This window comes from Esox lucius, chromosome 11 (genome assembly GCF_011004845.1).
Source record: "Esox lucius isolate fEsoLuc1 chromosome 11, fEsoLuc1.pri, whole genome shotgun sequence".
NCBI lineage: Eukaryota > Metazoa > Chordata > Actinopteri > Esociformes > Esocidae > Esox > Esox lucius.
This window is the reverse complement of record NC_047579.1, coordinates 47,623,155-47,649,151: the sequence shown is the minus strand read 5'-3', so window position 1 is coordinate 47,649,151 and position 25,997 is coordinate 47,623,155. Positions and strand designations below refer to the sequence as shown.

General features: G+C 41.4%; 3 protein-coding genes across 7 annotated transcripts; 2 read left to right on the top strand and 1 right to left on the bottom strand.

Annotated features, from left to right (window-relative positions):
- The first annotated feature begins 2,713 nt into the window (after positions 1-2,713).
- LOC105007052 (glucose-6-phosphatase) lies at positions 2,714-9,269 on the top strand. 2 transcript variants are annotated; one of them, XM_010865823.3, is made up of 5 exons: positions 2,714-3,162; positions 3,334-3,461; positions 3,623-3,728; positions 3,850-3,965; positions 7,075-9,269. In XM_010865823.3, exons 1-5 carry the CDS (start codon positions 2,945-2,947, stop codon positions 7,578-7,580), a joined length of 1,074 nt encoding a protein of 357 aa, XP_010864125.2. In that variant the 5' UTR covers positions 2,714-2,944; the 3' UTR covers positions 7,581-9,269. The 2 variants fall into 2 exon arrangements, with proteins under 2 accessions (XP_010864125.2, XP_010864126.2); XM_010865824.3 differs by having other exon boundaries at positions 3,352-3,461; positions 7,075-9,268.
- A 759-nt stretch (positions 9,270-10,028) lies between these two features.
- Positions 10,029-20,158, top strand: LOC105007051 (histone acetyltransferase KAT7). 4 transcript variants are annotated; one of them, XM_020050841.3, is made up of 15 exons: positions 10,029-10,211; positions 11,668-11,815; positions 12,634-12,690; positions 13,778-13,954; positions 14,442-14,681; positions 14,825-14,907; positions 15,026-15,112; positions 15,283-15,381; positions 15,660-15,749; positions 16,238-16,429; positions 16,577-16,666; positions 16,760-16,900; positions 16,985-17,078; positions 17,171-17,424; positions 18,263-20,158. In XM_020050841.3, the coding sequence occupies exons 1-15, from the start codon at positions 10,197-10,199 to the stop codon at positions 18,359-18,361; spliced, it is 1,866 nt and encodes a 621-aa protein (XP_019906400.2). In that variant the 5' UTR covers positions 10,029-10,196; the 3' UTR covers positions 18,362-20,158. The 4 variants fall into 4 exon arrangements, with proteins under 4 accessions (XP_019906400.2, XP_019906399.2, XP_010864121.2 ...); XM_020050840.3 differs by having other exon boundaries at positions 15,660-15,770; XM_010865819.4 differs by lacking the exon at positions 12,634-12,690 and having other exon boundaries at positions 10,030-10,211; positions 15,660-15,770.
- A 2,485-nt stretch (positions 20,159-22,643) lies between these two features.
- Positions 22,644-23,566, bottom strand: tac4 (tachykinin precursor 4). The gene is made up of 5 exons (XM_034295154.1): positions 23,392-23,566; positions 23,104-23,200; positions 22,952-22,999; positions 22,796-22,849; positions 22,644-22,681 (listed from the first exon to the last, which is right to left on the bottom strand). The coding sequence occupies exons 1-5, from the start codon at positions 23,503-23,505 to the stop codon at positions 22,644-22,646; spliced, it is 351 nt and encodes a 116-aa protein (XP_034151045.1). The 5' UTR covers positions 23,506-23,566.
- Positions 23,567-25,997: the final 2,431 nt, after the last annotated feature.

The window sequence follows — 25,997 nt, the reverse complement described above, 5'->3', positions numbered from 1 at the left end:
TCATGTTAGGTCTGTTTCTGTTGGACACAGGTTAGACTGATAGTAGCCTGGGACTTTATGTTTATGGTAAAGATTGATCACGATGGTCACTACGATTGCAGTGCCATACAGTGCTATGTGTCAAGGCAAGCTGTGTCCACTGCATCTTATTTTCATTTCATTTAAGGAATAATAAAGCCTCATAGGCCAGATAGTCCTTTTTATTATTTTTCTTTATTGTTTTTTACAGAAGTGTTTGGACCGTTTCAGTTCATTAAGAATTGGACTGTACTTTTATTTAGCTAGTTTTATCAACATGTAATGATTAATTGTAACATGATTGAAGGGGGGACTGATAGATATTGAGCATGAAAGTAATTGAATTAAGCTTGACACAATGTATGAGAGTACTAACTATCTCTGTATGGAGGACACTAGGTAGGAAATGTGATGTCCCATTACTGATGTGTCCCAAACAACCTGTCCATACCACCTGTTAGGAACTGTGTATGTGACTGTCATAGGACTCTCTGAATAGACCCTTGGGTCATAGGTTGGAATACGCCATACAAGGGTATTTTGTAGGACTTATAATAGTCTGTGTAATGGTTGGCTATGAACACTGACCACCTCCTATGTGTCCTGGTATAAATGACTGTGTTTACGTTGTAAGCATTTGGAGTGAACAATGAAAGAACTATGGAAGGTTATCATCGTAAACCTCATGCTGAATAAAGGCTCTCCCCTGACTTCTGGTTGCATTTATTTTGTTCATGGATCAAACTTGGACAGAATCTAACAGAGTTGAAACAGGGGCATGTTTACCACTGTGTTGCATCACCTCTTCTTTTAACAACACTCTGTAAGCGTTTGGAAACTGAGGAGACCAATTGCTTTAGTTTTGAAAGTGAAATGTATTCCCATTCTTGCTTGATATAGGATTTAAACTGCTCAGCAGTTTGGGGTCCCCTTTGTCATATTTTTCATTTCATAATGAGCCAAATGTTTTCAGTGGGTGACAGGTCTGGACTGCAGGCAGGCCAGTTTATCACCCAGACTCTTTTACTACTGAGCCATGCTGTTGTGATATGTGCAGAATATGGTTTGGCACTGTCTTGCTGAAAGCAAGTCACCCATGCCGTGTGCACAAATGCACCCTCATACCATCAAGGATGTTGACTTCTGAACTATGCAGTGTACATACAGAGATTTCTCCAGATTCTTTGACTCTTTTAATGATATTATCTACCATAAATAGTGAGATCCCCAAACTCTTTGCAATACTTATGTTGAGAAATGTTATTCCTAAATAGTTGCATCTATTGGTGCATGCAGTTTTTCACAGAGTGGTGAACCTCTCCCCCTCCTCACTTCTGACAGACCCATTCTTTTAATACCCAATCATGTTACTGACCTGTTACCAATTGACCTAACTAGTTGTGTGATATTCCACCAGGTTATGTTTTTTTAGCATTACACAATGTTTCCAGACTTTTGGCGCCTCTGTCCCAGATTGTTTGAAAGTTGTCTCATTTGTTATGTTGTCTTTGTGATGATTTGAACATCATTACATTCTGTTTTTATTTACATTTTATGCAGCCACACAACATTTTTGGAAACAGGGATGTACTAATATTGTCAATCATCATACTAACCACTGGTTATGAATGAGACTCCCATCAGCCACTCTGTTTTTGTGGTACTTTCTGCTGTATATTCACTCTGTAGTTGAAATCATATTTAATATATCATTTATTGAAAACCGAATTTGGTATTTTCTCAGCTTTCCTTTTTACTTTTGACCATACTGGTTTTCTGCGTACATGGTAACTACTGATACCTCTGTCTGGCTGATGTCATACCACATGTCTGTTTGTTCAGTGTATTGATCTGCCCACTGATTTTACAATTTATCTATAGTGCTTCCTCCTTTTCAACCTAGGTGTGTGCTCAACCCATTTGTTTGAGATTATAAAACACACAGGATAGGGAGACATCTGGGATTTTAATGGGAAGCAACAGGTTTCTTTTCTTTTTTGTTGTTTTGTGGTTTTCCTTTTGTTATTGAAGGTCTGCTCCTTTGTCCTCTGTACTGTATATTTGAATGCAGAAATAAACACCTACTATTCTCTTCGAAACAATTCCTGTGTTGTTCTTTTATGCATGTTCAATAAAAACACTTAAACAAGAATGGTTACATTTCAGCTCCAACCCGCAGAGCTTTGCCAAAACACTAGCAGGAAGTCTGCTTTTTTATTGTTATTGTTTGATCTGCAGATTTCCCCCCTCAAGATAGTAAACCCCACAAACAGTTGGAAAAGCAATCATTGAATAATGTAAGAATGCCCGGTTGAATTAAACATTCAACTCTTTTCATGAGATTTACCTCAGTGTGAACCATCAGCACGTAGTTTGATTCCCATTGTTTTTCATTTATTTTATTGTTTCGGTTTAATCAGACGCGTTACAGGGGCTGATAACGCACTCACGCCGAGGGCTCTCAATGGGCCGTGGGGCTGGTGGGTGGAGGAGCAGCGCCGGCACGTGTGACACAGTGGCACCACATGGCCATGGCGTTACACTGACCACACTGCTGTAGTGCAGCCTGTCATCACATCGTGTTTGCACAGTTCTTTCCCCTCCTGATTCTTTCCGGTCCAGGGCTCAGAGGTCCGGGGCTTTTGGCGTATAAAAAGGATGACAGTATTGATGGGCGGGCACTAGGGGACACAGGCACCACACGCTTACTATGGCCAGTGAGACCCTGAGACCACCAACCATTAGTGCTTGACTTTAGCGGACAATGCGGACATGACTCTAGTAGGACCGTCTGCTAATCCATAAACTTTTAGGGAGGTGACATAGAAGACCGGACACAGAAACGGTTATAGACTCGTTGCCGGCGGCTGCTCTGTCCGTACTGTGACTTTCAGATTGAACTGCTGTACCAGAGAGCCTGGCAGTCATGGAGACGGTCCACAGCTACGGGGTTAGCACCACACAGTACCTCCAGACTCACTACAAGGACACTCAAAGCTGGTTCCTGTTGGTTTCCATGGTAGCTGACCTGCGGAACACCTTCTTTGTGTTTTTCCCTGTGCTGTTCCACCTGCATGAATCAGTGGGCGTCAAGCTGATCTGGGTGGCTGTTGTAGGAGACTGGCTCAACCTCATCTTAAAATGGTAGTTCAGCACCACTAACCCAATGCTAATCTAACAGGCCGAATGCAAAGCTACATTGTAACGTCATACCTTTATTTCCAGGATTAAGATAGATCACATGTTTTTCAGATCTTCCTTTTAGTGTGTATTTTTATCCAGACAGATGAAAATTCATTGAATAATATATATTAGTCTCTCATATCTACTCAGGATCCTGTTTGGCGAGCGCCCCTACTGGTGGGTCCAAGAGACACCTTACTATGGCAACTCCTCAGCACCGCGGATTGAACAGTTCCCTATGACATGTGAGACGGGTCCAGGTGTGTGTCCACATGCCTCGGTTCTGTCTACTGCTTTTGGCGAAAATCCAACTTACCTTCAGGAAATTCAATAGAGGATAAACAAATGATCTCAATATCATTCCCATAACATTCTTTTTTTTTTAAATACAATACTGTACAACTGTGCTCTCCTCTCCCAGGAAGTCCGTCAGGCCATGCCATGAGCACTGCTGGGGTTTACTATGCCGTCATCTCCTCCCTCCTCACCATCCTCGTCCAGGAACACTGGGGTCACATCAAGAACTGGTAAGAGGGCAAATTCTGTGTTGTTTATCAGAATCCACGTCCTCGACCTGAAGACTGAAATGTGAAAAAGGTATCTACAATGATCCAACTCAGGTGTGTACTGTCTGTGTCTGTGTGTCAGTTGTGTTCGTGGGATGCTGTGGGCGAGCTTCTGGTGTGTGCAGGTTTGTGTCTGCCTCTCCAGGGTTTTCATCGCTGCCCACTTCCCTCACCAGGTCGTTGCAGGGGTTGTCACAGGTCAGTGGGAAACCCCGCCTCTCAGCCATTCTGAATCAAGCCTTACCCCATAGGCATTCCAGGTCTGGATTAGAAATATAGTAATAGCTCTGCCTTGAATACTGATAGTCTTGGTTTAATCATGAATGTGGTTTACACCTTTCAGATACAGTGCCTTGCAGACATATAAAGCTTGTAAGCATGACACTTTGAAGTAGGACCTAATGTGTTATACACAACTTACTCAACACATTCAAACCAAAACCAAAGAAATGACTTGATAACTCATATAAACATCTGTGAGTCTCCTTTCATAAGTGTCTTAAGCGCTTTGCAATCTGGTATTGTGTGATTTTTGATCAGATACTTTATTTGGTGTTTTTGGTTTTCTTCTAGGATTCCTGAAGGATTTTGCCTGTACATTTCTATTATTTTATTCGTTCTGTCATTTTGGTCTTATTTGAGTGACTTAAGGATGCACCAGCGATCGGTATCGTCCGATTATAGGCCAACATTTTATAATCACATTAGTGGATTGCTTTAAATGTGCCTGATATTTCAGATCGGTGGTAATTTCCAGCGTCTATGCTGCGTTCATTTTACCGTGGCGCTCCAGCATGGCAAAACCCTAGCCACCAAAGCTAGAAAAACACTTTCACATTTTCTTGGAACACTGTTCTTAAGGTTATTGAGCTCCTTGTGCTGCTTTATTCATGTGCGGAACGGAACGTCCTTGTAGCCAGAGCCAGTCAATAAAATAAGTACACTTTGCAGACCAGCGAGTGTGGATCGTCTAGGGGGGAAGGAGAGCTAGGGGAAGGAGAGCTAGGGGAAGGAGAGCTAGGGGAAGGAGAGCTAGGGGAAGGAGAGCTAGGGGAAGGAGAGCTAGGGGAAGGAGAGCTAGGGGAAGGAGAGCTAGGGGAAGGAGAGCTAGGGGAAGGAGAGCTAGGGGAAGGAGAGCTAGGGGAAGGAGAGCTAGGGGAAGGAGAGCTAGGGGAAGGAGAGCTAGGGGAAGGAGAGCTAGGGGAAGGAGAGCTAGGGGAAGGAGAGCTAGCAGCAAGCACGTGTGCAGCACCGTAGCCTGCCGAACATATCCTAAAGCCAAAAGTCTCTGTTTTGTTAACATGCGTGGTGGTTTTCAATGTTAATTTGACTTTAAACTGCAACTGCTAGCAACGATGATGAAAATCTACTACAGGACATTCAGATTTTAGTCAGCGAGCGACTGTCGCAGACAGACGCACAAAAGTGCTGTTGACTCCGTTACCATGGTTACCTTTTTTCAAGCGCAGTTGAACATTTCCTATCTGTGTTATTTTTGCTTAGAGTAGACTGAGGTGAGATCACTAGATGTTTTGTAAATATATCAGTCATATCATTTTATTTTTTCGAATCGTTACACAGTATATTCATTCATTTTATGTTTTTTGGTGTAAAGGGATTGGAGTTGACTGCCAAAATGAGTTAACTTGATGCCCTGCCTAGGAGAATTAAGTGCTTTTAATGCTGCAAACTACATCAAAGCAGTTAAAAAAGCAGTTATTAAATTACAAATTAATCCTCTATCCAAATACCAACGATGGCATTTGCTAAAGCAGTTAACACAGAGTTAAATACCATACCTACTTTATTTACTACATTTATATTCAGGCATTGTACAATGTACTTTTACAGAATGGGAATGTGGATTTATCATATCATTTATACATTTTCCCCTCATTATCAGACTTATTTTGGAGTATTTTGTCATTTAAATATATAGAAAGATATGTTTTGCATAATTCAATTTACATTTGTTGAAATAAGAATCAACATCAAAAGCCACCTTTTTTATTTCATTTATCCGAGGGTACACAGACACAGAGAATTGGATAATCGGTGGGTCCGTAGTCACCACAATGTTGTGGATCCATTCTCAGTTTTCTCCCATCTCAGCATCTGGACACTACAGCTGTTTTGTGAGCACATTTCCTTCTTGTTCTGCAGCTCAGTTGAAAAGGACTGTCTTTAATGTGGGTGTTTTTTAATACATCATCCGCAGCATAACTTGATCATCTACCCGGGGGGCCTCCCCCGGGGGAGGGCCACAGTGTCACCAGACCCCCCACGTCTCAGTTCCAAGGTGTTACGCTGCTATATTATTGTGCTGGGGGATATGAGGGATGCACTACTAACTTTTTTTCAGTCTCCTCCAGTTTTACATTTTAGGAGGAGATGAGGTCCTGGTCCACACCTGCGGATTCCCTGGTTTGGGGGGCCTGTTGCTGTCCCTGTCCTTGTTCACCTGGTTATACTTCTGACCTAGTCTAAAATCAAATAGACTCTGGATTTAGCCCAGAGAAATTTATTATTCCAATTGGACTCTTAATATCTCACCCGGCACAGCCATAAGAGGACTGGTCACCACTCTGAGCCTGGGTCCTCTCTAGGTTTCTTCATAAAATTCGACCTTCTTAGGGAGTATATCCTAGCCACTGAAATTCAACACTACTGTTGTTTGCTCCTTGGGGTTTAAGGCCGGGTGTCTCTGTAAAGCACTTTGTGACAACTGCTGTTGTAAAAAGGGCTTTATAAATAAATTTGATTGATCATGCTTAAAGAAATATTCTATGTCTGATTAATATCTGTTGCCCATAAATCAATCTTTTTCCTTCTTTTCTGATGCTTTAAAAAATACCCCTCTTCTATGTCTTTGAATTTGTGTTTGATTCCTTCATTCACATGTATGGGCAACAGATGAAAGGGTATTCATAAAAAAATAATGTCAACCCATATTATTAGACACACTGGCTATCATTTTAATTGGATATACCAAAATTTACTCTTGGACTAATTTAGACTTGTCTAAACAATAGGGTTGAATACTTATATTTTAGTCATTTCTGTAGTGAAAAATGTAATAATTATTTTCTCGAACAAATTTGAAAACAAAAATATATTTCAATCCCATGTTGTAATGCTGTCAAAGTGTCGAACTACAATCTTTAAAGCAACCAAATGTAAAAAAAAAAAAGTGGCAACTCATAAGCATTACTCAATTTATTCTCTAATTGGGTACATTCAAAAGGTAAAAGCCATGATCACGTGCCCAGAAAAGGATTGTTTAAGCCAATTGAAATGGTTTCCTCAGGCATCCTGGTTGCGGAGGCCTTTGACCGGGTCGAGTGGATCCACAGGGCTAGCCTGAGGCGTTACATCTACACCAGCCTGTCCCTGCTGTCCTTCGCTGTGGGCCTCTACCTGCTCCTCTGGGGCCTGGGAGTGGACCTGCTTTGGACTCTGGACAAGGCCCAGCGCTGGTGTCAGCGTCCCCAGTGGGTTCACATGGAAACCACACCCTTTGCCAGCCTTCTGCGCAACACCGGGACTTTGTTCGGCATGGGCTTGGGGCTGCACTCACCTCTATGCGCCGAGGCCAGGAGGGTGGGTCATGGCGCCACCTACAGGCTGGCATGCATGTGCACCACACTGCTGCTTCTCCACCTACTGGACTCATTCAGCCCACCAGCACACACCAGGGCCCTATTCTACCTGCTTTCATTCTGTAAGAGTGCCACAGTGCCCCTGGCAACTGTAGGCATTGTTCCCTACTGCATCGCCAGGGCAACAGGATGGCATAGGAAAAGGAACCACTAAGTTTGGTACTAAGTCTAATTTTGAACTTGTCGTAATTCTCTGAGAACTGAAGGGACAGAGAAATGGACAGGCACGGCAGAACTCAGAAGCGTTGCACCAGTTAGAAGTACTTGAAAGCCGATCAGATCGTTGCATGAGGTGGATTTTGTATGCATCTTGAGGCTGACGGTTCTCAAAGGACAATGGCTGTTAACATCACACCGGTGCCACTTTACTTGGTTATTGGTTGTACAAAACATTGGCTAGTCTTGTGAGGCCATACCTCCAAATCTCATCAAACCTGGTCTAAGAGCCTTGGTAAGAATTCAGCATTTAGACTATAAAACCGAGAAAGCATTGTTAAACGGTTTGTTTTCTTCAGGAAATGCGGTTACACCCCTTGGTGGAATCATTGGAATGTGGAGAGGAGGGTGAGCATATAATTACATTAGAATTGTGTAGGAACTCAGAGAGGTAGGGGAGAGGAAGTGTGTTCCCTTGATACTAGCCTACAACTGAACATGGAAAGAAAGTTGTGCTTTCTCTCGTTCTTGCTCTTCCATTGTGGGCTCTGAGTAGTGTTAGGATTTCTCTAAATACACTGCTATGGAGAAAAAAACTCCTGAGAAAGGAACTCTGTACTACTCTTTAGGGGTAGTCAGAGTTGGCTTGTAATGGATTAAATGTAATGAGAATTACACAATCTGATTTTTAAAAATGAAGTAACTAATCAGGGTTTTATTCTGAAAAATATCTGGATATATTTAGGATTCATAAAAAAAGGTTTAGTGTGAGGAATATTTAATAAAACTTGTAAAACAATGCTATAATCTAGAGCAAGCTCCAAACATTTATTATGCTCATAGAGATCACCTAAGAGACATAGATCTCTTCTTTTCAGACTGTTTGAAGGAATAAGTAAATTCCAAAACATTTCCACCTGACCCAATATCTATCTAGCTCTCTAGTTCCTACTTGATACTAAGCAAAATGGTTGTACTCTCTGTCCTTTCTGTGCTTTGAGCAGCAGGAACAAAAAAATGCTTTAGAATTCTCAACATTTCAAAATACAATACCTGGAATAACCCTTTTTTATAGCATGCAGAAATTGGGTGTGTTAGTTGAAAGTGCTTTTAAGTGGAATTCTGTAGATTGATGATGATGACATGCACATATTTTGGAGCTAACATCGGTCAACCAACTGCATCATTGTCAAATCCTAAAGCCATGATAATCACTGTTTTTCATTGCACATACACATCTATTTATTCAACCATTATGTGACTGTCTCACACACAGAATATTGAACATGTGCTCCAAATTTGTTGATAAGTTATGCTGGAGCTATATTTTATGCACTTACAATTTTTCTCAAACCTGACTGTGTTCAGTGGGTGGGAGGAGGGGGGTGCTATATGATGAATGAATGATGGATGAATTATCTATTTACTCAACAAAGTTTTTGCCACACATCAGAAAAAACTATTTAAACTGTATGAGCATTTATATTACCCCAGCAGCATATTTCAATTTACACCAAGGAACATCAACTTTAATGAATGACTGCCCCCAACTAATTTGTCTTTGTTTTACTCATTTCCTCAATAAAACATGCAGGAGCCATGATGTGCCCAAATAAGATTTGTCTTGGAGGTGTGGTTTAATGTGGGTGTCCCTTGGCGTGGCAAGAGCACACCCAACTGTCAACTCCTTGTAACCATATTCCACCCTAAGAGCTGCAAGGACAGCAAATCAAGTTGCTACTGACGTTTTCAGGTCGAGGACATCTCTCTCTTCCCCTCGACTGGATATATACCGCCGTTCATGTTTTTTACATCTTTGGCTGCACCTGTGCTTGCGAGTTGGACGACAGTCAACCATCTGGCCATCTAAAAAATTATATTCACAGTTAGCCTTAAACATTGTATGGTAGTTGAAAAAAACATTGCCTACCAAAGTATGCACTGCACAGACCGGTTCAGCTCAAAGAAATATTCATAATAGTACTAACTTCTAACTCCAATATTAGCCACAATAGTGGTATTTATAATAATAAAAATAACCATTGGAAGATAGGCAAAACATAATCAGTAAATTCATGCAACATTTTATTGAGTAAAATAATAAATAATTTTATTTAATTATAAGTAAGTAACGATTTTCTAGTTCATTTGTTGCATTATTTCACTGTTTATATTAGTTTGCACGATTTTCCATAATGGACTTTCATTCGTATTGTGGCTAGATTTATGAAGGTCAATTTCACGTGAGACATGGCCAATATTCAAACGATGCCATCCCATACTGGGCAATTATAGAACAACTTATTGTCATGATTGTAATTACAACCCAACCTTTGTGAACCAATCACGTTTGACTTGTGTGGAGTTGTTTCTCAATGTATATGTTACGACACTGCCATCTGGCGGACATTGCACAAAAAACCATTTCAAAACGTTCCGAAACGTGTTGCCTTGCTTGAACATAACAAGGAAGTGTGGGGAAAACGTTGCGCGGTAGCTCCAGTCAACCAAGCAGTTTAATTCGCGAAACATTACCTTGACAATTTTAAACCCATTGTTTATGTTTTTACTGCTAAGGGGTAACGTCTTTAAACAAACGTCGTTAAAGTGAAATATGCCTCGGAGAAAGGTAAGCTTTCGATTTATTCAGCTACGTCTATTTAGCTAACATAACACTAAATGACATATTCGTATGTAATGTAAATTGTTTAGCTAGCAGTCTAACTAGCGCATTTGTTATCATGTTGTAATGAGACTACAGAATGACAAACTAGCTTGGAGCTAATTTAGAGACATAATTTGCAATGCATTGATGCGCAACACACGTACATGTCTGTGTAAGATTTAGTATAGCACAAATGCCATGGCAAGCTGATGCTGGAATTGTAATTCTAGCTAGTTATCCAGTGCGTATGTGCATGGCTATTAGAGTGATGCGCGTATTTGAACGATTGAAAACATGCTTTTACAATCGTTTCAGTTAGCAGGTGAATCACTATCTATCACCGAAACCATAGTAAAACAAGGGTGTACCAAAAAGTGAGCTAGGTTTCAAATGTCTCCGTTTAAGCTTATTGTAGCATGCTCAAAGATGGTGGATTAATGAAGACAGTTCACTTAAATCGTTTACCATAGCATTTTTGAGGAGTTAATTCCGGACTACATAGGGGGGTGACACCAATGCGATAGTGTCTGGGTTCCATTTGAACTGAAAACGACCAACGTGTGGGAGAGGACGTCTTGCTTCCTCGTCTGTCTCTGACCTGCTTCTTCAAAACAACAATTTGATTGGACTGATTCAGAAAAAGCCTTGTGCCAATTGGTTTAATGCCTTCGTGTCCCGCCTGTCTTTACTTGTGATTGGTTAAAGTCAAGTAGAGGCCTCGTTATTGTTTAACAGTTTTCATCTCGAATTTATTTGCACGTGTTAATATATATTTAAAAATTCCCCATGCATTTCATAACTGTCTGTTGATTGTATGTTTTTTTTGGTATGTTTTTGCATGGTGCATTGTGGGAAAATGTTTAGCCATATTTTGCTTCTCGTTACTCTATCAACATCATCTGTTTCCCCCTATTCATTTTTTTGACACAGACCCAAACCTACAGTTGTTTTACAGTTATTACTATGAAAACAATTATTTTGTAGTGATTTCTAACCAGGTGATCATGCAGAAGAATGTTATTGAATAGTCCACATTCTGTTTTGACTTCATGTTGTGTAGACTAGTGACAGTAGTACTTCACAGTACAGTTTGCTTCAAATATTGCTTTATTAACGTCGCAATATTTTTTGGTGAAAGTGATAGTAAACGCTTTTTAAAATATACTGGTCTAAATACTCAATGAGTCTCATGTAGGCTCATTTCAAGATGCAATTAAACCGTGAAATACAGCAGTTTAATCAAGTTGGCAAACGTAAAGTTTGTGTTTGTTACATTGGGATCTTTAATGACGTATAAAGCCGACGAAGCATGTATCTTACAAAGTAACTAAAGGTTAGAATGAAACCAAATTATCGTCATGCTTATTGTCACAGTCGAAATGCGTAACTGACGCTACTTCTGCCATTTCTTGTATGAAAGAGGAATGCTGGGAGCAGCTCCGATGGCACTGAGGATTCGGACTTTTCTGCTGAACATGAACATGCAGACAGAACCGAGTCATTCGGGAGAACACGAAGAAACACGCGGCTCACCCGCGCCTCTCTGCGACTCAGTCAAAGTTCACAAGGTATCCTAAATATTATGTTTGGATATAGAACTGTAATGAGATTGCAGAGGAATTTCTAAAGTTTCTTTAAGGAAAGCTTGAGAAATCGGCACCTTAACTAGCTATGCATACTGTCCTAGGAATCCATTGGATTCCTGCCCTATGTAAGTTTCCAGTCTAGGTCGTTGTACTAAATGTTCTGACTCTGATAGTCCCAGTCAGACAATTCAAAGTGAAGATATACACTCACCTAAAGGATTATTAGGAACACCATACTAATACTGTGTTTTACCCCCTTTCGCCTTCAGAACTGCCTTAATTCTACGTGGCATTGATTCAACAAGGTGCTGAAAGCATTCTTTAGAAATGTTGGCCCATATTGATAGGATAGCATCTTGCAGTTGATGGAGATTTGTGGGATGCACATCCAGGGCACAAAGCTCCTGTTCCACCACATCCCAAAGATTCTCTATTGGGTTGAGATCTGGTGAATGTGGGGGCCATTTCAGTACAGTGAACTCATTGTCATGTTCAAGAAACCAATTTGAAATGATTCAAGCTTTGTGACATGGTGCATTATCCTGCTGGAAGTAGCCATCAGAGGATGGGTACATGGTGGTCATAAAGGGATGGACATGGTCAGAAACAATGCTCAGGTAGGCCGTGGCATTTAAACAATGCCCAATTGGCACTAAGGGGCCTAAAGTGTGCCAAGAAAACATCCCCCACACCATTACACCACCACCACCAGCCTGCACAGTGGTAACAAGGCATGATGGATCCATGTTGTCATTCTGTTTACGCCAAATTCTGACTCTACCATCTGAATGTCTCAACAGAAATCGAAACTCATCAGACCAGGCAACATTCTTCCAGTCTTCAACTGTCCAATTTTGGTGAGCTCGTGGAAATTGTAGCCTCTTTTTCCTATTTGTTGTGGAGATGAGTGGTACCCAGTGGGGTCTTCTGCTGTTGTAGCCCATCCGCCTCAAGGTTGTGCGTGTTGTGGCTTCACAAATGCTTTGCTGCATACCTCGGTTGTAACGAGTGGTTATTTCAGTCAAAGTTTCTCTTCTATCAGCTTGAATCAGTCGGCCCATTCTCCTCTGACCTCTAGCATCAACAAGGCATTTTCGCTCACAGGACTGCCGCATACTGGATGTTTTCCCCTTTTCACACCATTCTTTGTAAACCCTAGAAATGGTTGTGCGTGAAAATCCCAGTAACTGAGCAGATTGTGAAATACTCAGACCGGCCCGTCTGGCACCGACAACCATGCCACGCTCAAAATTGCTTAAATCGCCTTTCTTTCCCATTCTGACATTCAGTTTGGAGTTCAGGAGATTGTCTTGACCAGGACCACACCCTTAAATGCATTGAAGCAACTGCCATGTGATTGGTTGATTAGATAATTGCATTAATGAGAAATTGAACAGGTGTTCCTAATAATCCTTTAGGTGAGTATATAACGCTGTGATCTTTTTTCCGTATATAGATTTATACCTAATAGATGGCGTTGGGAGTAGAAGTATGTTACTCTACCAACAACCATTGTTAAATCAATTAAGATGTGGACTTTCAGGTTTGCCTTCTCACCCCAATAGATTTAAAGAGCAGGCATCACCCCTCCCTATTTGGTCTGTCAGATGTGGTTTGAATTGATGGCATAGTTTCCACTCTTTGTTATTGACAATAAACTGGATGCATCTGATTTGCTTTTTGAGTAGCTTGGTATGTCCCTTGGTCGTCTTTTTGAGAGCTTTTGACAGTATTTGTATTATTTTGATGTATTCTTTGGGCCTATTTGTTTTGGCCTATGTTTTACTATGGAAATTAAACTGTGTGTTTATGCAATGGAAGTCTTCCTTTGATAAACTGGTTTTATCTGTTGACAAGACAAAATACTTGTAGCTCCTAAATTACTTCTGATAGCCTGAGATAGCCAAAGACTCCTCTTTAAAAAAAAAAAAAATGTCTTTTTAGATTCCAGCCCTGTCCAGAAAAGCCCACCAACGCTAAGCCCAGCGGAGGTGGTGGCCTTCTCTGCCCGGCGAGTGACCCGTAGTCGTAGCCTGCAGCAAGGGCCCCCGGCCACCCCCAAGAAATACCCGCTACGCCAGAGTCACTCCTCTGGGTCGGACACGGAGCAACATGTGGAGGGTATGTGGAGATGCTTAGTGGACAGGAAAGAAGCCGGGCGGTTAATTTCTCACACAGTTTTCTCTGTGCCCCCACACTCCATTTCCCTCACCCCAGTATTGGACAGCCTTTGTGTTACTCAGGGAATCTCTTTGTTGTTCTGATTCTGAAGGGACCGTGATATTGACCCAGTGCTTTTCCACTCATTAAGTTTGTGTGTTTGCTCTTTCGTTTCATAAACTCTACTGTTTGGGCTAGTTTTGTCCCCCTCACGTTATTCCACTACTTTGTTTCCGACTAGTTGCCCAGACCGTTCAGACCGTCCAAAATCCACACACAACTTTGACAAAACAGCTGTACATTGTGTCTTTAAAAGCATCGCAGTATAATCATTATAAACACCGTGAGAGTGTGGTTATTGTAGAAACAAGCCAGGTTATTCAAACATGAACTGGGCCTGATCAGCTTTAATTATTTCCTGACATGTTCTTCTCATTTGCTCCTCTAGACCTGAAGCAAGCAGCCAACCAGGATGAGTCTCCGCCCCGCACCCCCACCGGGAACGCCCCCTCCTCAGAGTCGGACATCGACGTGTCCAGCCCCAACATCTCTCTTGACGAGAGCCTCGCCAAGGAGCTGTCCCTCAAAGACTCTGTCAGTGACCTGTCCCACAGGCCCAAACGCCGCCGCTTCCATGACAGCTACAACTTCAACATGAAGTGTCCCACTCCAGGCTGCAACTCCCTTGGTGAGTAGAACGCTTCCTTCTCATCAGCCCCGTTTTATTCTGTGCTTACGGGGCCTCGGCACACAGTGCCTTCAAAACACACAGCGTATCAACATTCTTCTGCTTTGGTTTCCCTTGACTTTCTTGGTTGGGTTGTTTTTCAGGCCATTTGACTGGGAAACACGAGAGGCACTTCTCAATATCTGGTTGCCCTCTGTACCACAACCTCTCTGCAGATGAATGCAAGGTGAATCTACAATACCACGGCAGCAGGTTTCAGTGTTCAGCATTGAAAGCAGTGGTCTGGGCATTTCAGTGGGCTGAGGGTGTTTGTGGTTTACATAATAGAGGATTTGTCTTCACAGACTAGGGCCTCCTCTCGGGACAAACAGGTGGAGGAGCGGACGCTGTCCCACCGGCAGGATGAGAACAGACACGCTACCCGGCACCAGGTACCATGATCCAAGGACCTTCATTTGATTAAGCAATCATTTGACAACTACTGTTTTTTTCCCCAGCATTGCTAATTGGTTAACCGTTTGGGGGATTTTAAGGCAGTTTCATGGCAGATTCATTACCTTGTGAGTATCATGCATAATGAGTATCGTGCATAATGGCTTAGGCCCCAACGGAGAGACAGATGAGGTACAAGGAGAAGGTGTCGGAAATGAGGAAGAAGAGGAACTCTGGTCTGCTTAAAGAGCAGAAAGACAAGCACATGGTGAGTGTGGCCCTCCAGCCTCTAATCCAAACTCACGGAAAAGAAAAACAACCTTTACATTTTATTGCCGGGAGAAACAGGTTCTCCTTGTAGCCTCCATTTTAGTCAAATGCACGAGATGAACAAATAGATTACTAGCAAAATGAAAGTCTCGTGCAAGCACTGTTGACTCCGTTACCTTGACAGCAGATATGTGGAGGGTAATTCATGTGTCGAGTTGAAGAGAGCTGCTGATTGTTCTGAGGCTAAGCCTTTGTTCTTCCCCTCTGATGTCCCAGGAGCACCGGCAGTCCCATGGAAACAACCGAGAGCCCCTCCTGGAGAACATCACAAGTGATTACGACCTGGAGCTCTTTCGAAAAGCCCAGGCACGTGCTTCGGAGGATCTTGTAAGAGAGAGAACTCATCGCCCTTTCTCACATTTTCCTCCTCTCTCTTTTCTTGATCCTGTACTAGTGACTCTCTGGACTGGGCCCAGTCTTCCCTCAGCTCACACCTTTTATGGTGGACAATTTCAGACGGAGAGCATTCTGGGTAATCTGGCTACCCCCACTGGTGATATCAGCTACAAGACAGGATAATTTAGGGAAAACGTCTTTGCTCTCTTTGAGCTAGATTTATAGTAGTCAATATTTTTTTTAAGAGGCTCTCCTTTCAGTCTTCCAAAGCAAAGCTCTCTTAATCCTTCCCACACAAATTTCAGACCTTCCCCCTGCATTATAGCACATTTTCTGGTGGCTTCCTTGGAATATAATGGGTTCTCCCCTCCGGTGGCGTCTTGCCCACCCCTCTCACTCGCCCCTTTGTAAAGCTTGTCTCTCTCCTCTTTTCTCCCCCTGGCCTTGGCCTTGTGCAGGAGAAACTAAGGCTACAGGGTCAGGTGCCAGAGGGGAGCAACATGATCAAGACCATTGTGTTTGGTCGCTACGAGCTGGACACCTGGTACCACTCGCCCTACCCCGAGGAGTACGCCCGCCTGGGACGTCTCTACATGTGTGAATTCTGCCTCAAATATATGAAGAGCCAGACCATCCTTCGCCGGCACATGGTGAGACCGTTGTTCGTGTTGAATTAGTTCTCTGGTGGTTTTCCCCATAGTTCCCTATTGGTTGGGTTGTTTTTAGAGATTGAAGAGTGGACCTGAATCAGAATAGGTATCTGTGTGATGATCCACGCTTTCCCTCCCCCTGTACAGGCCAAGTGTGTCTGGAAACACCCACCTGGGGATGAGATCTACCGAAAAGGAAACATTTCTGTCTTTGAGGTGGACGGTAAAAAGAACAAGGCAAGCGATGGCCGTGTTTCCTCAATGTTCCATCCTGCTTTGGGTGTGAATTTGCTGGCCTTTCTCCCGCTAAGTGCCCCCTGTCATCCACAGATCTACTGCCAAAACCTGTGCCTTCTGGCCAAGCTCTTCCTGGACCATAAGACCTTGTACTACGACGTGGAGCCCTTCCTGTTCTATGTCATGACTGAGGCTGACAACACCGGCTGTCATCTGGTTGGTTACTTCTCAAAGGTAATCGGTGAACTGGGACTGCTCCTCAACATTTCACCTGACTACGTTTTTCATACTCGCAACTGCTATGTGCTTCTGTTTCAGGAGAAGAACTCGTTTCTGAACTACAATGTCTCCTGTATCCTCACCATGCCACAGTACATGAGGCAGGGCTATGGAAAGATGCTAATTGACTTCAGTGAGTACACCCAGACTGGGGACTCCCTCTGATGCCGGTCTCCCTCTGACCCCGGTCTCCCTCTGACCCTGGTTTGTTGTCGGCTCTCTCAGGTTACCTCCTGTCTAAGGTGGAGGAGAAGGTGGGCTCCCCGGAGCGGCCCCTCTCAGACCTTGGCCTGATTAGCTACAGGTCCTACTGGAAGGAGGTGCTGCTGCGCTACCTGAACCAGTTCCAGGGGAAGGAGATCTCCATCAAGGAGATCAGCCAGGAGACGGCCGTGAACCCTGTGGACATCGTCAGCACCCTGCAGTCCCTCCAGATGCTCAAGTACTGGAAAGGGAAGCACCTGGTCTTGAAAAGACAAGTATGTCTCCTATTTCTACAATTATTACATGCATTTAATTATTTGCAGAAGTTTATTATACAATATTAACCAGTGTTGTATTTTATGAGCATGTTGGCTTTTTGATTTGAAGGAGCATCATGTTGAATTGTAGCATTTTAATGTGACTGAATGTCCATGATATATCAGCAGTAATAGTGGAACGGTAGTGTTACACAAATTGTTAATTTATTATCAGGATAATGCTCTTCACCCTCCCTTTTAACGGAAGATCAGTCAAAGTGTGGTAAATCTTTGTTGTTTTTTAACAACTTTTGTACATCTGTTGGACGATAGTTTTGGCGACCATCACTGCACTTTGTATTAGGAAGTCTGCTGACCTTCTGTACTGTCTTGTAGATTGGTGCATTTCACACTTGGCTTAAAATGCTCTGCTACATAAACTAATAACCACTGTACCTACTTTTTCTGTTAACATACAGAAGTATAGGCTATATGGTACAATCTCAGGGATGGCTAACTCTGGAGCTAAAGTTGGCTTTTAAGTGCCTGCCTCTTGGGCAATTCAGACTGATGTTATAGGATCTTTTAAATGGAGAATGGGTTTTTATTTTTGTTTTTTTTGTGTTTGTATTTTGCATGTTGTATGTTGTTAAAATTAGGAGTAGACAACTTGATAAAGACATGGGTCAATTTCTTTCAGAGAGGATGGTTGAGGGGCCAGGACATCATTTTAAATTGCTGTTTAAAATTATGTTAGCCCCAACTAACCCCAAAACCAGATGGTATTTATACCTTGATTGTGACCCTGTATTAGTTCAATGTGATTCTGAGGCTAACATGCTAAAATGCCATTTAGGACTTAATCGATGACTGGAAAGCCAAGGAGACCAAGCGAGGCAGTAGCAAGACAATCGACCCCACCGCCTTAAAGTGGACCCCACCTAAAGGAACATAATCCTCCCCAGTGCCATGCCAGCTCAACGCTCCAACTCAAGGATGTGGTTTCTAAGCTTGCTATCTGAATAGGTTACTCCAAACTTTAGATCAGCATGTATCTGCAGAGTTATTGATAGCTATTATTTAGAGACCTAACCTGGCAAGTAGTACATTGTGTCAAGGTCAATGCTGATGGTGGGTAGCTTGAATCCTTAATCTAGCTTTCTTTACACAGAACTGCTCAGTAGAACTGTTAACTTAGAGAGTTAGTACATTTCAACATACAGCTGTCATTCTATGGAAGGGCTGTGGGAGCACATCCATGTGTCCATAGTGTTTCACTTTGGTTTTTGTTTACCTTTTGGTTTTATTATATTTGCTCTTTTTTTATTTGTTTTTACCTCTGTGTTAAGCTGTTTAGGCTAATGTTCTTTCTGAAACTGTTTTTATATTTAAACTCCCTAAAAGTGTGATTTAAAAGGATTAGACTGGTGAAAACATTGGCTGGAGGAAGTTTCCACCATGTTACTTGGCCTAGTGCAGTCCTTCTAATTCCATGAATGAGAGTGCACAAGGGACCCCTTTTCACAAAGGAGGACCTGAACATGGATTTAACCCCCTGGTCAAGTCAGCCTATGAAGCCAAATTACATATTTGAAGTCAATACACTGTCAGTATATTTCAAATACAGAAAAAAAAAAAAAACATTAATGGTACATGTTGGGCAAGACTATGTATATTCAAAGAAAGTGTACAGATGTGCTGAATACGGCTAGGGAACCAGTCCTGCACATTAATTTTATAGTTTCCTAGAAGGGATCATCTCGAACATGGAAACAGGAACAACAAACTGCATGTAGCCAGCAGCAAAAGAGAAACCTTTATTGTGCTTTGTGGTCAACCCGGTCTATGTCCGCTGATGGGTAAGGATAAAAGGATGGACGCTCTCCATGCTGTCACCCATCAGATTCAGATTGTCAACAATGTTACTGGCTGCTAGTTTTATTACTTTAGAGACTGATTGATGTGATTCCTGGCTCCATCCTTGCAGAATCTGCTGAACTGTGTATGTATAACGAGATTTAATTCCACTGCAACATAAGGCCCTCATCACAATACTGTATAGCTACAATGGGGCGATAGATATGTAAAAAGCACATCTTCGTAGTTACACGTGAGAGAGCCTTTACAGACCGTATGTCTAAAGTTAACTCTTTACCATCGTAAAGGATTGACAAACTTTAAGAATCTTGGTGTACAGTTTAGATTTTTGTTTATTAAGTTGTGTTTCTGGAGTGTTCTTTTTCATGTGTGTTTTAAGTATAAGCTATTTAATCTGTGCATTTGTATATCACAGGGGAGATGAAATTAAAAGGCGTCTGGGGATGAGGTCATTCTTTAAGGCTGCCAAACAAAATGGTAACACTCCCCTCCATATATTTTAAACTGACAAGCTAGTGCGTTAAATGCGCCGCTTTGGAATGTTTCATGTTAGATATCAGGCACCTGTATGGACTATGAACTTCTATTTGCAGGACGGTTAATCAACATTTGTTTCTCGGTTTAACTACAACAATAATAATAATGTATTCAGGTTATATAGTGCTTTTTATTAGAAATGAATTCACTTGAGAGGTGAAATGGAAAGGACAGCACTGTATGTGTCTATTAACTTCATCTGAAGTATTTTGACACATTCACTGACAATGGAGATCTCAACTGAGCTTGACTTTCTTCTGTAGTCCATGACCACATTGACCAGTCTTAATCTTTGTCCACGAAATCGGTCCATAGTGTATTAAAGTAATCAAAAGTTTGGTCTTTTTTTCCATATTCCCACATTATGCTTGTGGCACTACTAAATTATTGGATGTATATAGGTTATGTTTTCTTTCCAAGGTGGGCTTGAATTACTTAATTTACATTCATATATAAAATAGTATTTTTTCCATAAAGCATTAAAAATAATCTGGAAAGAATCTGGAACAAATTAAGAGACCACTGCACCTTTTTCTTTCCTTTCCAAAGAAGTCAAAAAGGAAGGTTTTTAGTGAGAAACAGAAGGGTTCAAATTAAGAGACCACTGAAAACTGAACTTCTGTTCCTCACTCAAAACTTTCCTTTTCAACTTTTTGGAAAGGAAAGAAAAAGGTGCAGTGGTCTCTTAATTTTGTCCAGAGCTGTATATGTATAGGATTTTTTAAAATATTTAACATGACTGCAAAGTAAATTCATAGTGTTTTCCACCACATTCCATGAATGACAAAATAAACGTTAACTTAAATACAAAAAGCTTGAGTTTAAGGACATTTTGGTCTAACTGTCCAAATACACATGGAGGGTTATGTCGTTTTTAAGAGCAGTTCTCTTGTTTCTTTTGTCATTATTTATCTCAGAAATTCTCCAATAACCAGATTCAATGTGCTGTTATTAATTTCAGATTATAAACCCTCAAGAATTGAGATGTAATAGTGCCTCTGTTTTAAAATGCCACTAAAGATAGTGTTATTCTAGTTAATCATTGAATGTTGAAAAAAGGCCTTGATATATACGTATTCTCCAATTTTTTTACTTTCTATTTTTGTCTCTCTAAAACACATTTGCACTCAACGGTGTCCACTACTTTTTGTGTTTGCTAGTAAATTTTGTTACATAGTTTAGGGGTGTCGGTTTATTGCCAGCACCTGTCCACTGGGCACTAACTGGTTTAATTAATAGTTTCTCAACGTATTGCAGTGTTGAATCTGCTTGAAACAAATTAGCATTTGCAAATAGTCATCAACCATTTTTCATCAAATCTTTACCAGCATTGCAAATATTAAAATTAGGGGTCAACTTAAATTCACATGATGATGCTTTTTAAACAACAGAAGATCTTTTAATTATTTCCAACATCGGGGAAACCAAATACCTGGTTGTCTAGCATTGAAATAACGTAGTGCGTGTGGCGGGTTTGGCGTGTATATATGCTAACTTGGATTTGGATTACACAAAGTAATCTAGCACCTTAGGGTCCCAGCAACCAACTGTCCTGTGTTCTTGTCAGATTCTACATTTTATTTGTGCCTGAGTAAACACTTCTACAGCCGGTGAACGTTTAATTTCCCACAAACGTTTCACCAATGCATGTCATATTCGTTTATCTGCCATCTGTTTTACCTCCCACATTCTGGTCGGTTGTCTGGGTTGTCTGGAGGTATCCCCCCTTTTGCCAGTCATGGCATAGACATCAACTGTAGAACAGCTCTGTTTACCTGAAACCAATGTGTGTGGTGGAATATGTTCCTTTATCCAAGTGTCATAGAGTAGAAGTGTTTCCCTCCCCACGAAGCTAACAGAAGGGCGGGAGGCCGTTGTAACTACCACACACCGTCAGTATGTAGAGCAGATGATTGCACCAGCTTTTGTACTTGCTTCCTCTCCCAATAAACTAAACTGCAAAATTTAAAGTATTTATCCCGTGTGCCAGGTGGTCTTTTATTTTGCATGTTCTTTTTCTTTCTCCATCTGTGTCCTCTGTTTACTCAACAGGTTGCATTATACCATGGCTTTTCAACTTCAAATGTGAAGGACCAAAATTGTGAAATAGTTTTGCTTTTATGTCCTATAGATACATAGGGGTTCACTGACAAATCAGCATTTTATATACAGCACAAAACATCTGATTGACCATGTGTCAATGATTATATTTCAAAATGACAGGCATTTACTTATTTGTATGCACTCAATTCCAGCTAAAATTGTCTCAGTATTGTCTTGATAATTACTTAATTGAACATGACAAGCAGCTTGCATTGCAAAAGGAAGAATACATGAGTCAGAATACTAATAACCCATGCTCTAGTGCAGGGTAGGCCTACTGAGAATGGGTCACCATACTAATCCCCAGAGTAAAGCAGAGAGCATGGGTCACCATACTAATCCCCAGAGTAAAGCAGAGAGCATGGGTCACCATACTAATCCCCAGAGTAAATCAGAGAGCATGGGTCACCATACTAATCCCCAGAGTAAAGCAGAGAGAATGGGTCACCATACTAATCCCCAGAGTAAAGCAGAGAGAATGGGTCACAAAACAAATCCCTATAGTAAAGCGGAGTACAGTATAGTTCACCATAATTATAATCCTTATAGTAAGGAAGTGATAAGGTGAATTAGTTCCTGCAAAATATTGACCCACAAATTATTTATGATAAACTAAGCTTTGTGCATGTTGTGTTATTGGATTGCTTTGAGACCGATTCATTATGTTATAATGATTGATTATAACAGTAACATTGAGTAATCAAGTTTCATCTTTATTTCTAGTGATACTGGTGTTTTCTCCATTTCTTTTGATACTCTGAAAAACAAATATGATGATATTAGATTAATTAGTTTGACTTTGTTATGAAGAAAGGTCGCCAACATATTTATTGTCTGGAAATCAGAGAAGGTGCTTCAAAAGGTGCTTTACCTCCATTTGAAGACCTTCGACCCATAAGTCCAACAAACATTTCTCCTTTATTTCCTGATAAAACACAGACAAAATATTGTATTCTAAATACATCAATGTAATAACAGCATCATGCAGACAGAATTAATACATTTTAAATACTTTACAAATACATACTTTTCCGACCCAGTTGAAGAGGTTGAGTGTCTCGAGGTTGAGTGTCTCCTACAGTCAGAAATTAATTAATTCAAATTCAATTACACAATCAAATTTTAACATGGAATCTTTTTTCTTTGACAAAAAAAACAACATATTAAAGTTCAAATTACCTGAGCTTCGCCCTGTGAGCCCGTGAAACTGCGGCAAATTGAACTTCTTGACGAGGTCAGCCACACGAATAGATAAGCCACTTGCCGGAGGATCTTCCTGTATGAACAACAATGTTAACAGTCATTTAATAACAAACAAAAGCCTCCTATCAAACATTGCCAACAGAAGAAAACTTTGCGAAAGCTAAAAACTGGACGCGGCAAATGTGTGCAAGGCAAGTGAGAGTGGGCCGATTTCGCTGTCCATGGTGCTCAATGCTACTGTGTTTAGAGTAATGCACGTTTTACCTGCCCGTTTTCAATTGACCACATATCTCCATCGTCACTATTTAGTGAATCCTGGGAACCGTATACCTGCGCAAAAACCGCCCCTATCAAAACCACAAACTTTAAAAGTTCCATGTCAGTTTACTTTGAGGGAACAAATCTCTCGGGCTTGAGAAGTTTGAAAAAACGTCGTGGGCTAGTGGTCTGTCGGGTGTCTTAAATCCATAACGCAGTGGTCAATTTATACGGTAAGACTTTGCTCCGCCCCTCTAAAATAAAATACAATTTTGTCTGGCTACAGCTAGTGACAAATTGCTTTGTGCGTCTAACGCCATCTGACCCTTTTCCCATGATGAATGCTTGGATTTTTTTTTATCTCTGTTGTTATACATGTTGCTCACCTCTGGATGAATGATAATCTAATAAGGGCAAAACAGAGATGACACATATAATGAATTGTATTGAAAATGTTAGTCAAATCTTAACCATTTTTTTTTTACTATTTTTTTAGTTAATTTTAATACACACATAAAGTAGAATAATTATAATGAAAACGTATACAACATAAACAATACTTGTATGTTATTTTCCCTGTTATGATAGATGGGCCAATTCCAGGTTGAAGTACAAGTGCTATTGAATGTTTGTGACCAGACTGGTTCAATCAACCATAGTCACTCTGCATTCATTAGCCCAGACAGTCCAATGTGATTCCTCTTCTCACTGCTTCAGGGTACATTAGGGGTCATCTCTGGGGATGAATGTGTAAAGTTATATCCAGCTCAATCCCACCCAGCCCTCCTCTGGTTTCAGTGAAATGTGGGTCTAGTTCAGTAGGCAATAATTCTCAAGCCCGTTGCTGCCTGTCTAAAAGGTTTGACAATATGAATGTGGTATGTGTTTTAGGTAAGAAAATGATATACTGTAGTTTTGATGCCTGTTTTGCAATACCTGAATGAGGGACTGAGGTACAACACAGTATTGTGTTGATGGTGCTCTCACAGTTCCACCAACTGAACCGGTTATAATCATGCCTACCGAGGCCAATAGGAATTCAACCTCCACCAATGCGCTGTCACAGTTCGACCCTCTTTCTCTGATCAAGTACAGCTCTTTATCACATGTTGACGATGAGGCACAAACCAAATGCTGTACCTCATTCTGTTCTTCAGGGACAAACTGAATGATCCCTTGTATTTGGTCTAACCTACTGGGACATAAACATTATGTCTCAAGCTTTCTTGGCCAATGCTGAACCAGACTGAATACTGCAGCGGAAATCCTTAGGTGGGCAATATGCGAGTTGCCTTTTCCCCAGTTCCCAGCTAACAAAATGCGACGAGCTAGGAATAAATGACTGATTCATGGGGGGAGATGTGTAAAGGAAGGTTACAGGTCATTGCTGAGTAAGGCAGTCCATTCCCAAAGGAGGGCTTAGATCCCATTAAAAAAATACAGTGGACATGCTGCTTTTTATTGTCCTGTGTACAAATCTGTGTTTGTCACACTGAACACCTTCAATATCAGAGTCCCCTTGCCTGTGGGGTAAGGCACCGCTGTCCTGTTCGATCAAATCACGTTTATTTATAAAGCCCTTGTTATATCAGCAGCTGGCACAAAGTGCTTTTACAAAACACCCAGGCTGAAACCCCAAGGAGCAAGCAACAACAGTATTGCCCAAGGTCCCACTGCCTTCAGGCCCACCAGGGACACGTAGTGATTTGGAAGTAGATGGTGCGATGTGTTCAGGTAAGCTTATATCATCCAAAAGGTCTAACCAGAGGGAAATGACAACTATGGAGCCCAAAAGGCTGAGGCACAAATAAAATAAATCTGTACTACAGGCAAAATGACACTTAGCAGGTGTAATAATTTGACGTCTTAGGCTGAGATACTCACTGTATGTGCGATTCCCCATTGAGTACTGGATATCCCGGTACAAGTTGCACTACGCCAAAGGCAGACAGCTTTTCTGTTAAACCCCAGGGATTGTACATGGAAAAGCTGGTTCTTTCCCATGAATCTACCTTCACCACATTTTTAGTCAGCAAGATGAGTTCAGCATACCTCATAGGTGCTTTATCTACCATTGCGGAGGCATGCGATGAAAGGGAGAGACCAAAAAGAAAGTCCAGAGAACTGTAAGTTCTTTCAAGCTCACACATTTGATAATTTACATTTTCGCCATAGGTTTGTGATGCCATGCAGCACAGAGATTTTCACAGTACTGTAAACTGGCTAACACTACCATGAACCAGTTACCCAACACTAGCCAAGTTAGCAAGGCCAGTGAATCGATTTGACCAAATATGTGGGCCAATTACAATAATGACAAACACGGCAGTACTTAGGCAGAAGTACCATGTTCATGCAGCCAATCTACATGCAGAGCACAAATGGCAAGTCTACTACTGCAAGACAGATTGGCTGCCCTGAATATGCCTGTCCATCCCAGCATATAAGAAGCAGCAAATACCATTTAGAAACATTGCGTTGTCATGTGAACGCAAGCCCTGAATGAAGGAGCCTGGGAACTGGCTGTAAAGATAAGCCTAAAACGGGGTACTACGTGCCTGAAATAAAAAAACATTTCAAATACAGTATTTTATTAATACTGAAGTTATACT

Bases quoted from the DNA above. Each gene is read 5' to 3' on its own strand.
- tac4 (XM_034295154.1), bottom strand. From the start codon at position 23,505: ATGGAACTTTTAAAGTTTGTGGTTTTGATAGGGGCGGTTTTTGCGCAG. The intron at 23,201-23,391 runs GTAAAACGTGCA...TTGTTCATACAG, and splicing joins GGTCAATTGAAAACGGGCAG to GAAGATCCTCCGGCAAGTGG. The intron at 23,000-23,103 runs GTAATTTGAACT...TTCTGACTGTAG, and splicing joins GCTCACAGGGCGAAGCTCAG to GAGACACTCAACCTCGAGAC.
- LOC105007051 (XM_020050840.3), top strand. The intron at 16,667-16,759 runs GCAAGCGATGGC...TGTCATCCACAG, and splicing joins TGGACGGTAAAAAGAACAAG to ATCTACTGCCAAAACCTGTG. The intron at 16,901-16,984 runs GTAATCGGTGAA...CTTCTGTTTCAG, and splicing joins TGGTTGGTTACTTCTCAAAG to GAGAAGAACTCGTTTCTGAA.
- LOC105007052 (XM_010865823.3), top strand. From the start codon at position 2,945: ATGGAGACGGTCCACAGCTACGGGGTTAGCACCACACAGTACCTCCAG. The intron at 3,163-3,333 runs GTAGTTCAGCAC...AATATATATTAG, and splicing joins CTCAACCTCATCTTAAAATG to TCTCTCATATCTACTCAGGA. The intron at 3,462-3,622 runs GTGTGTGTCCAC...CTCCTCTCCCAG, and splicing joins GACATGTGAGACGGGTCCAG to GAAGTCCGTCAGGCCATGCC.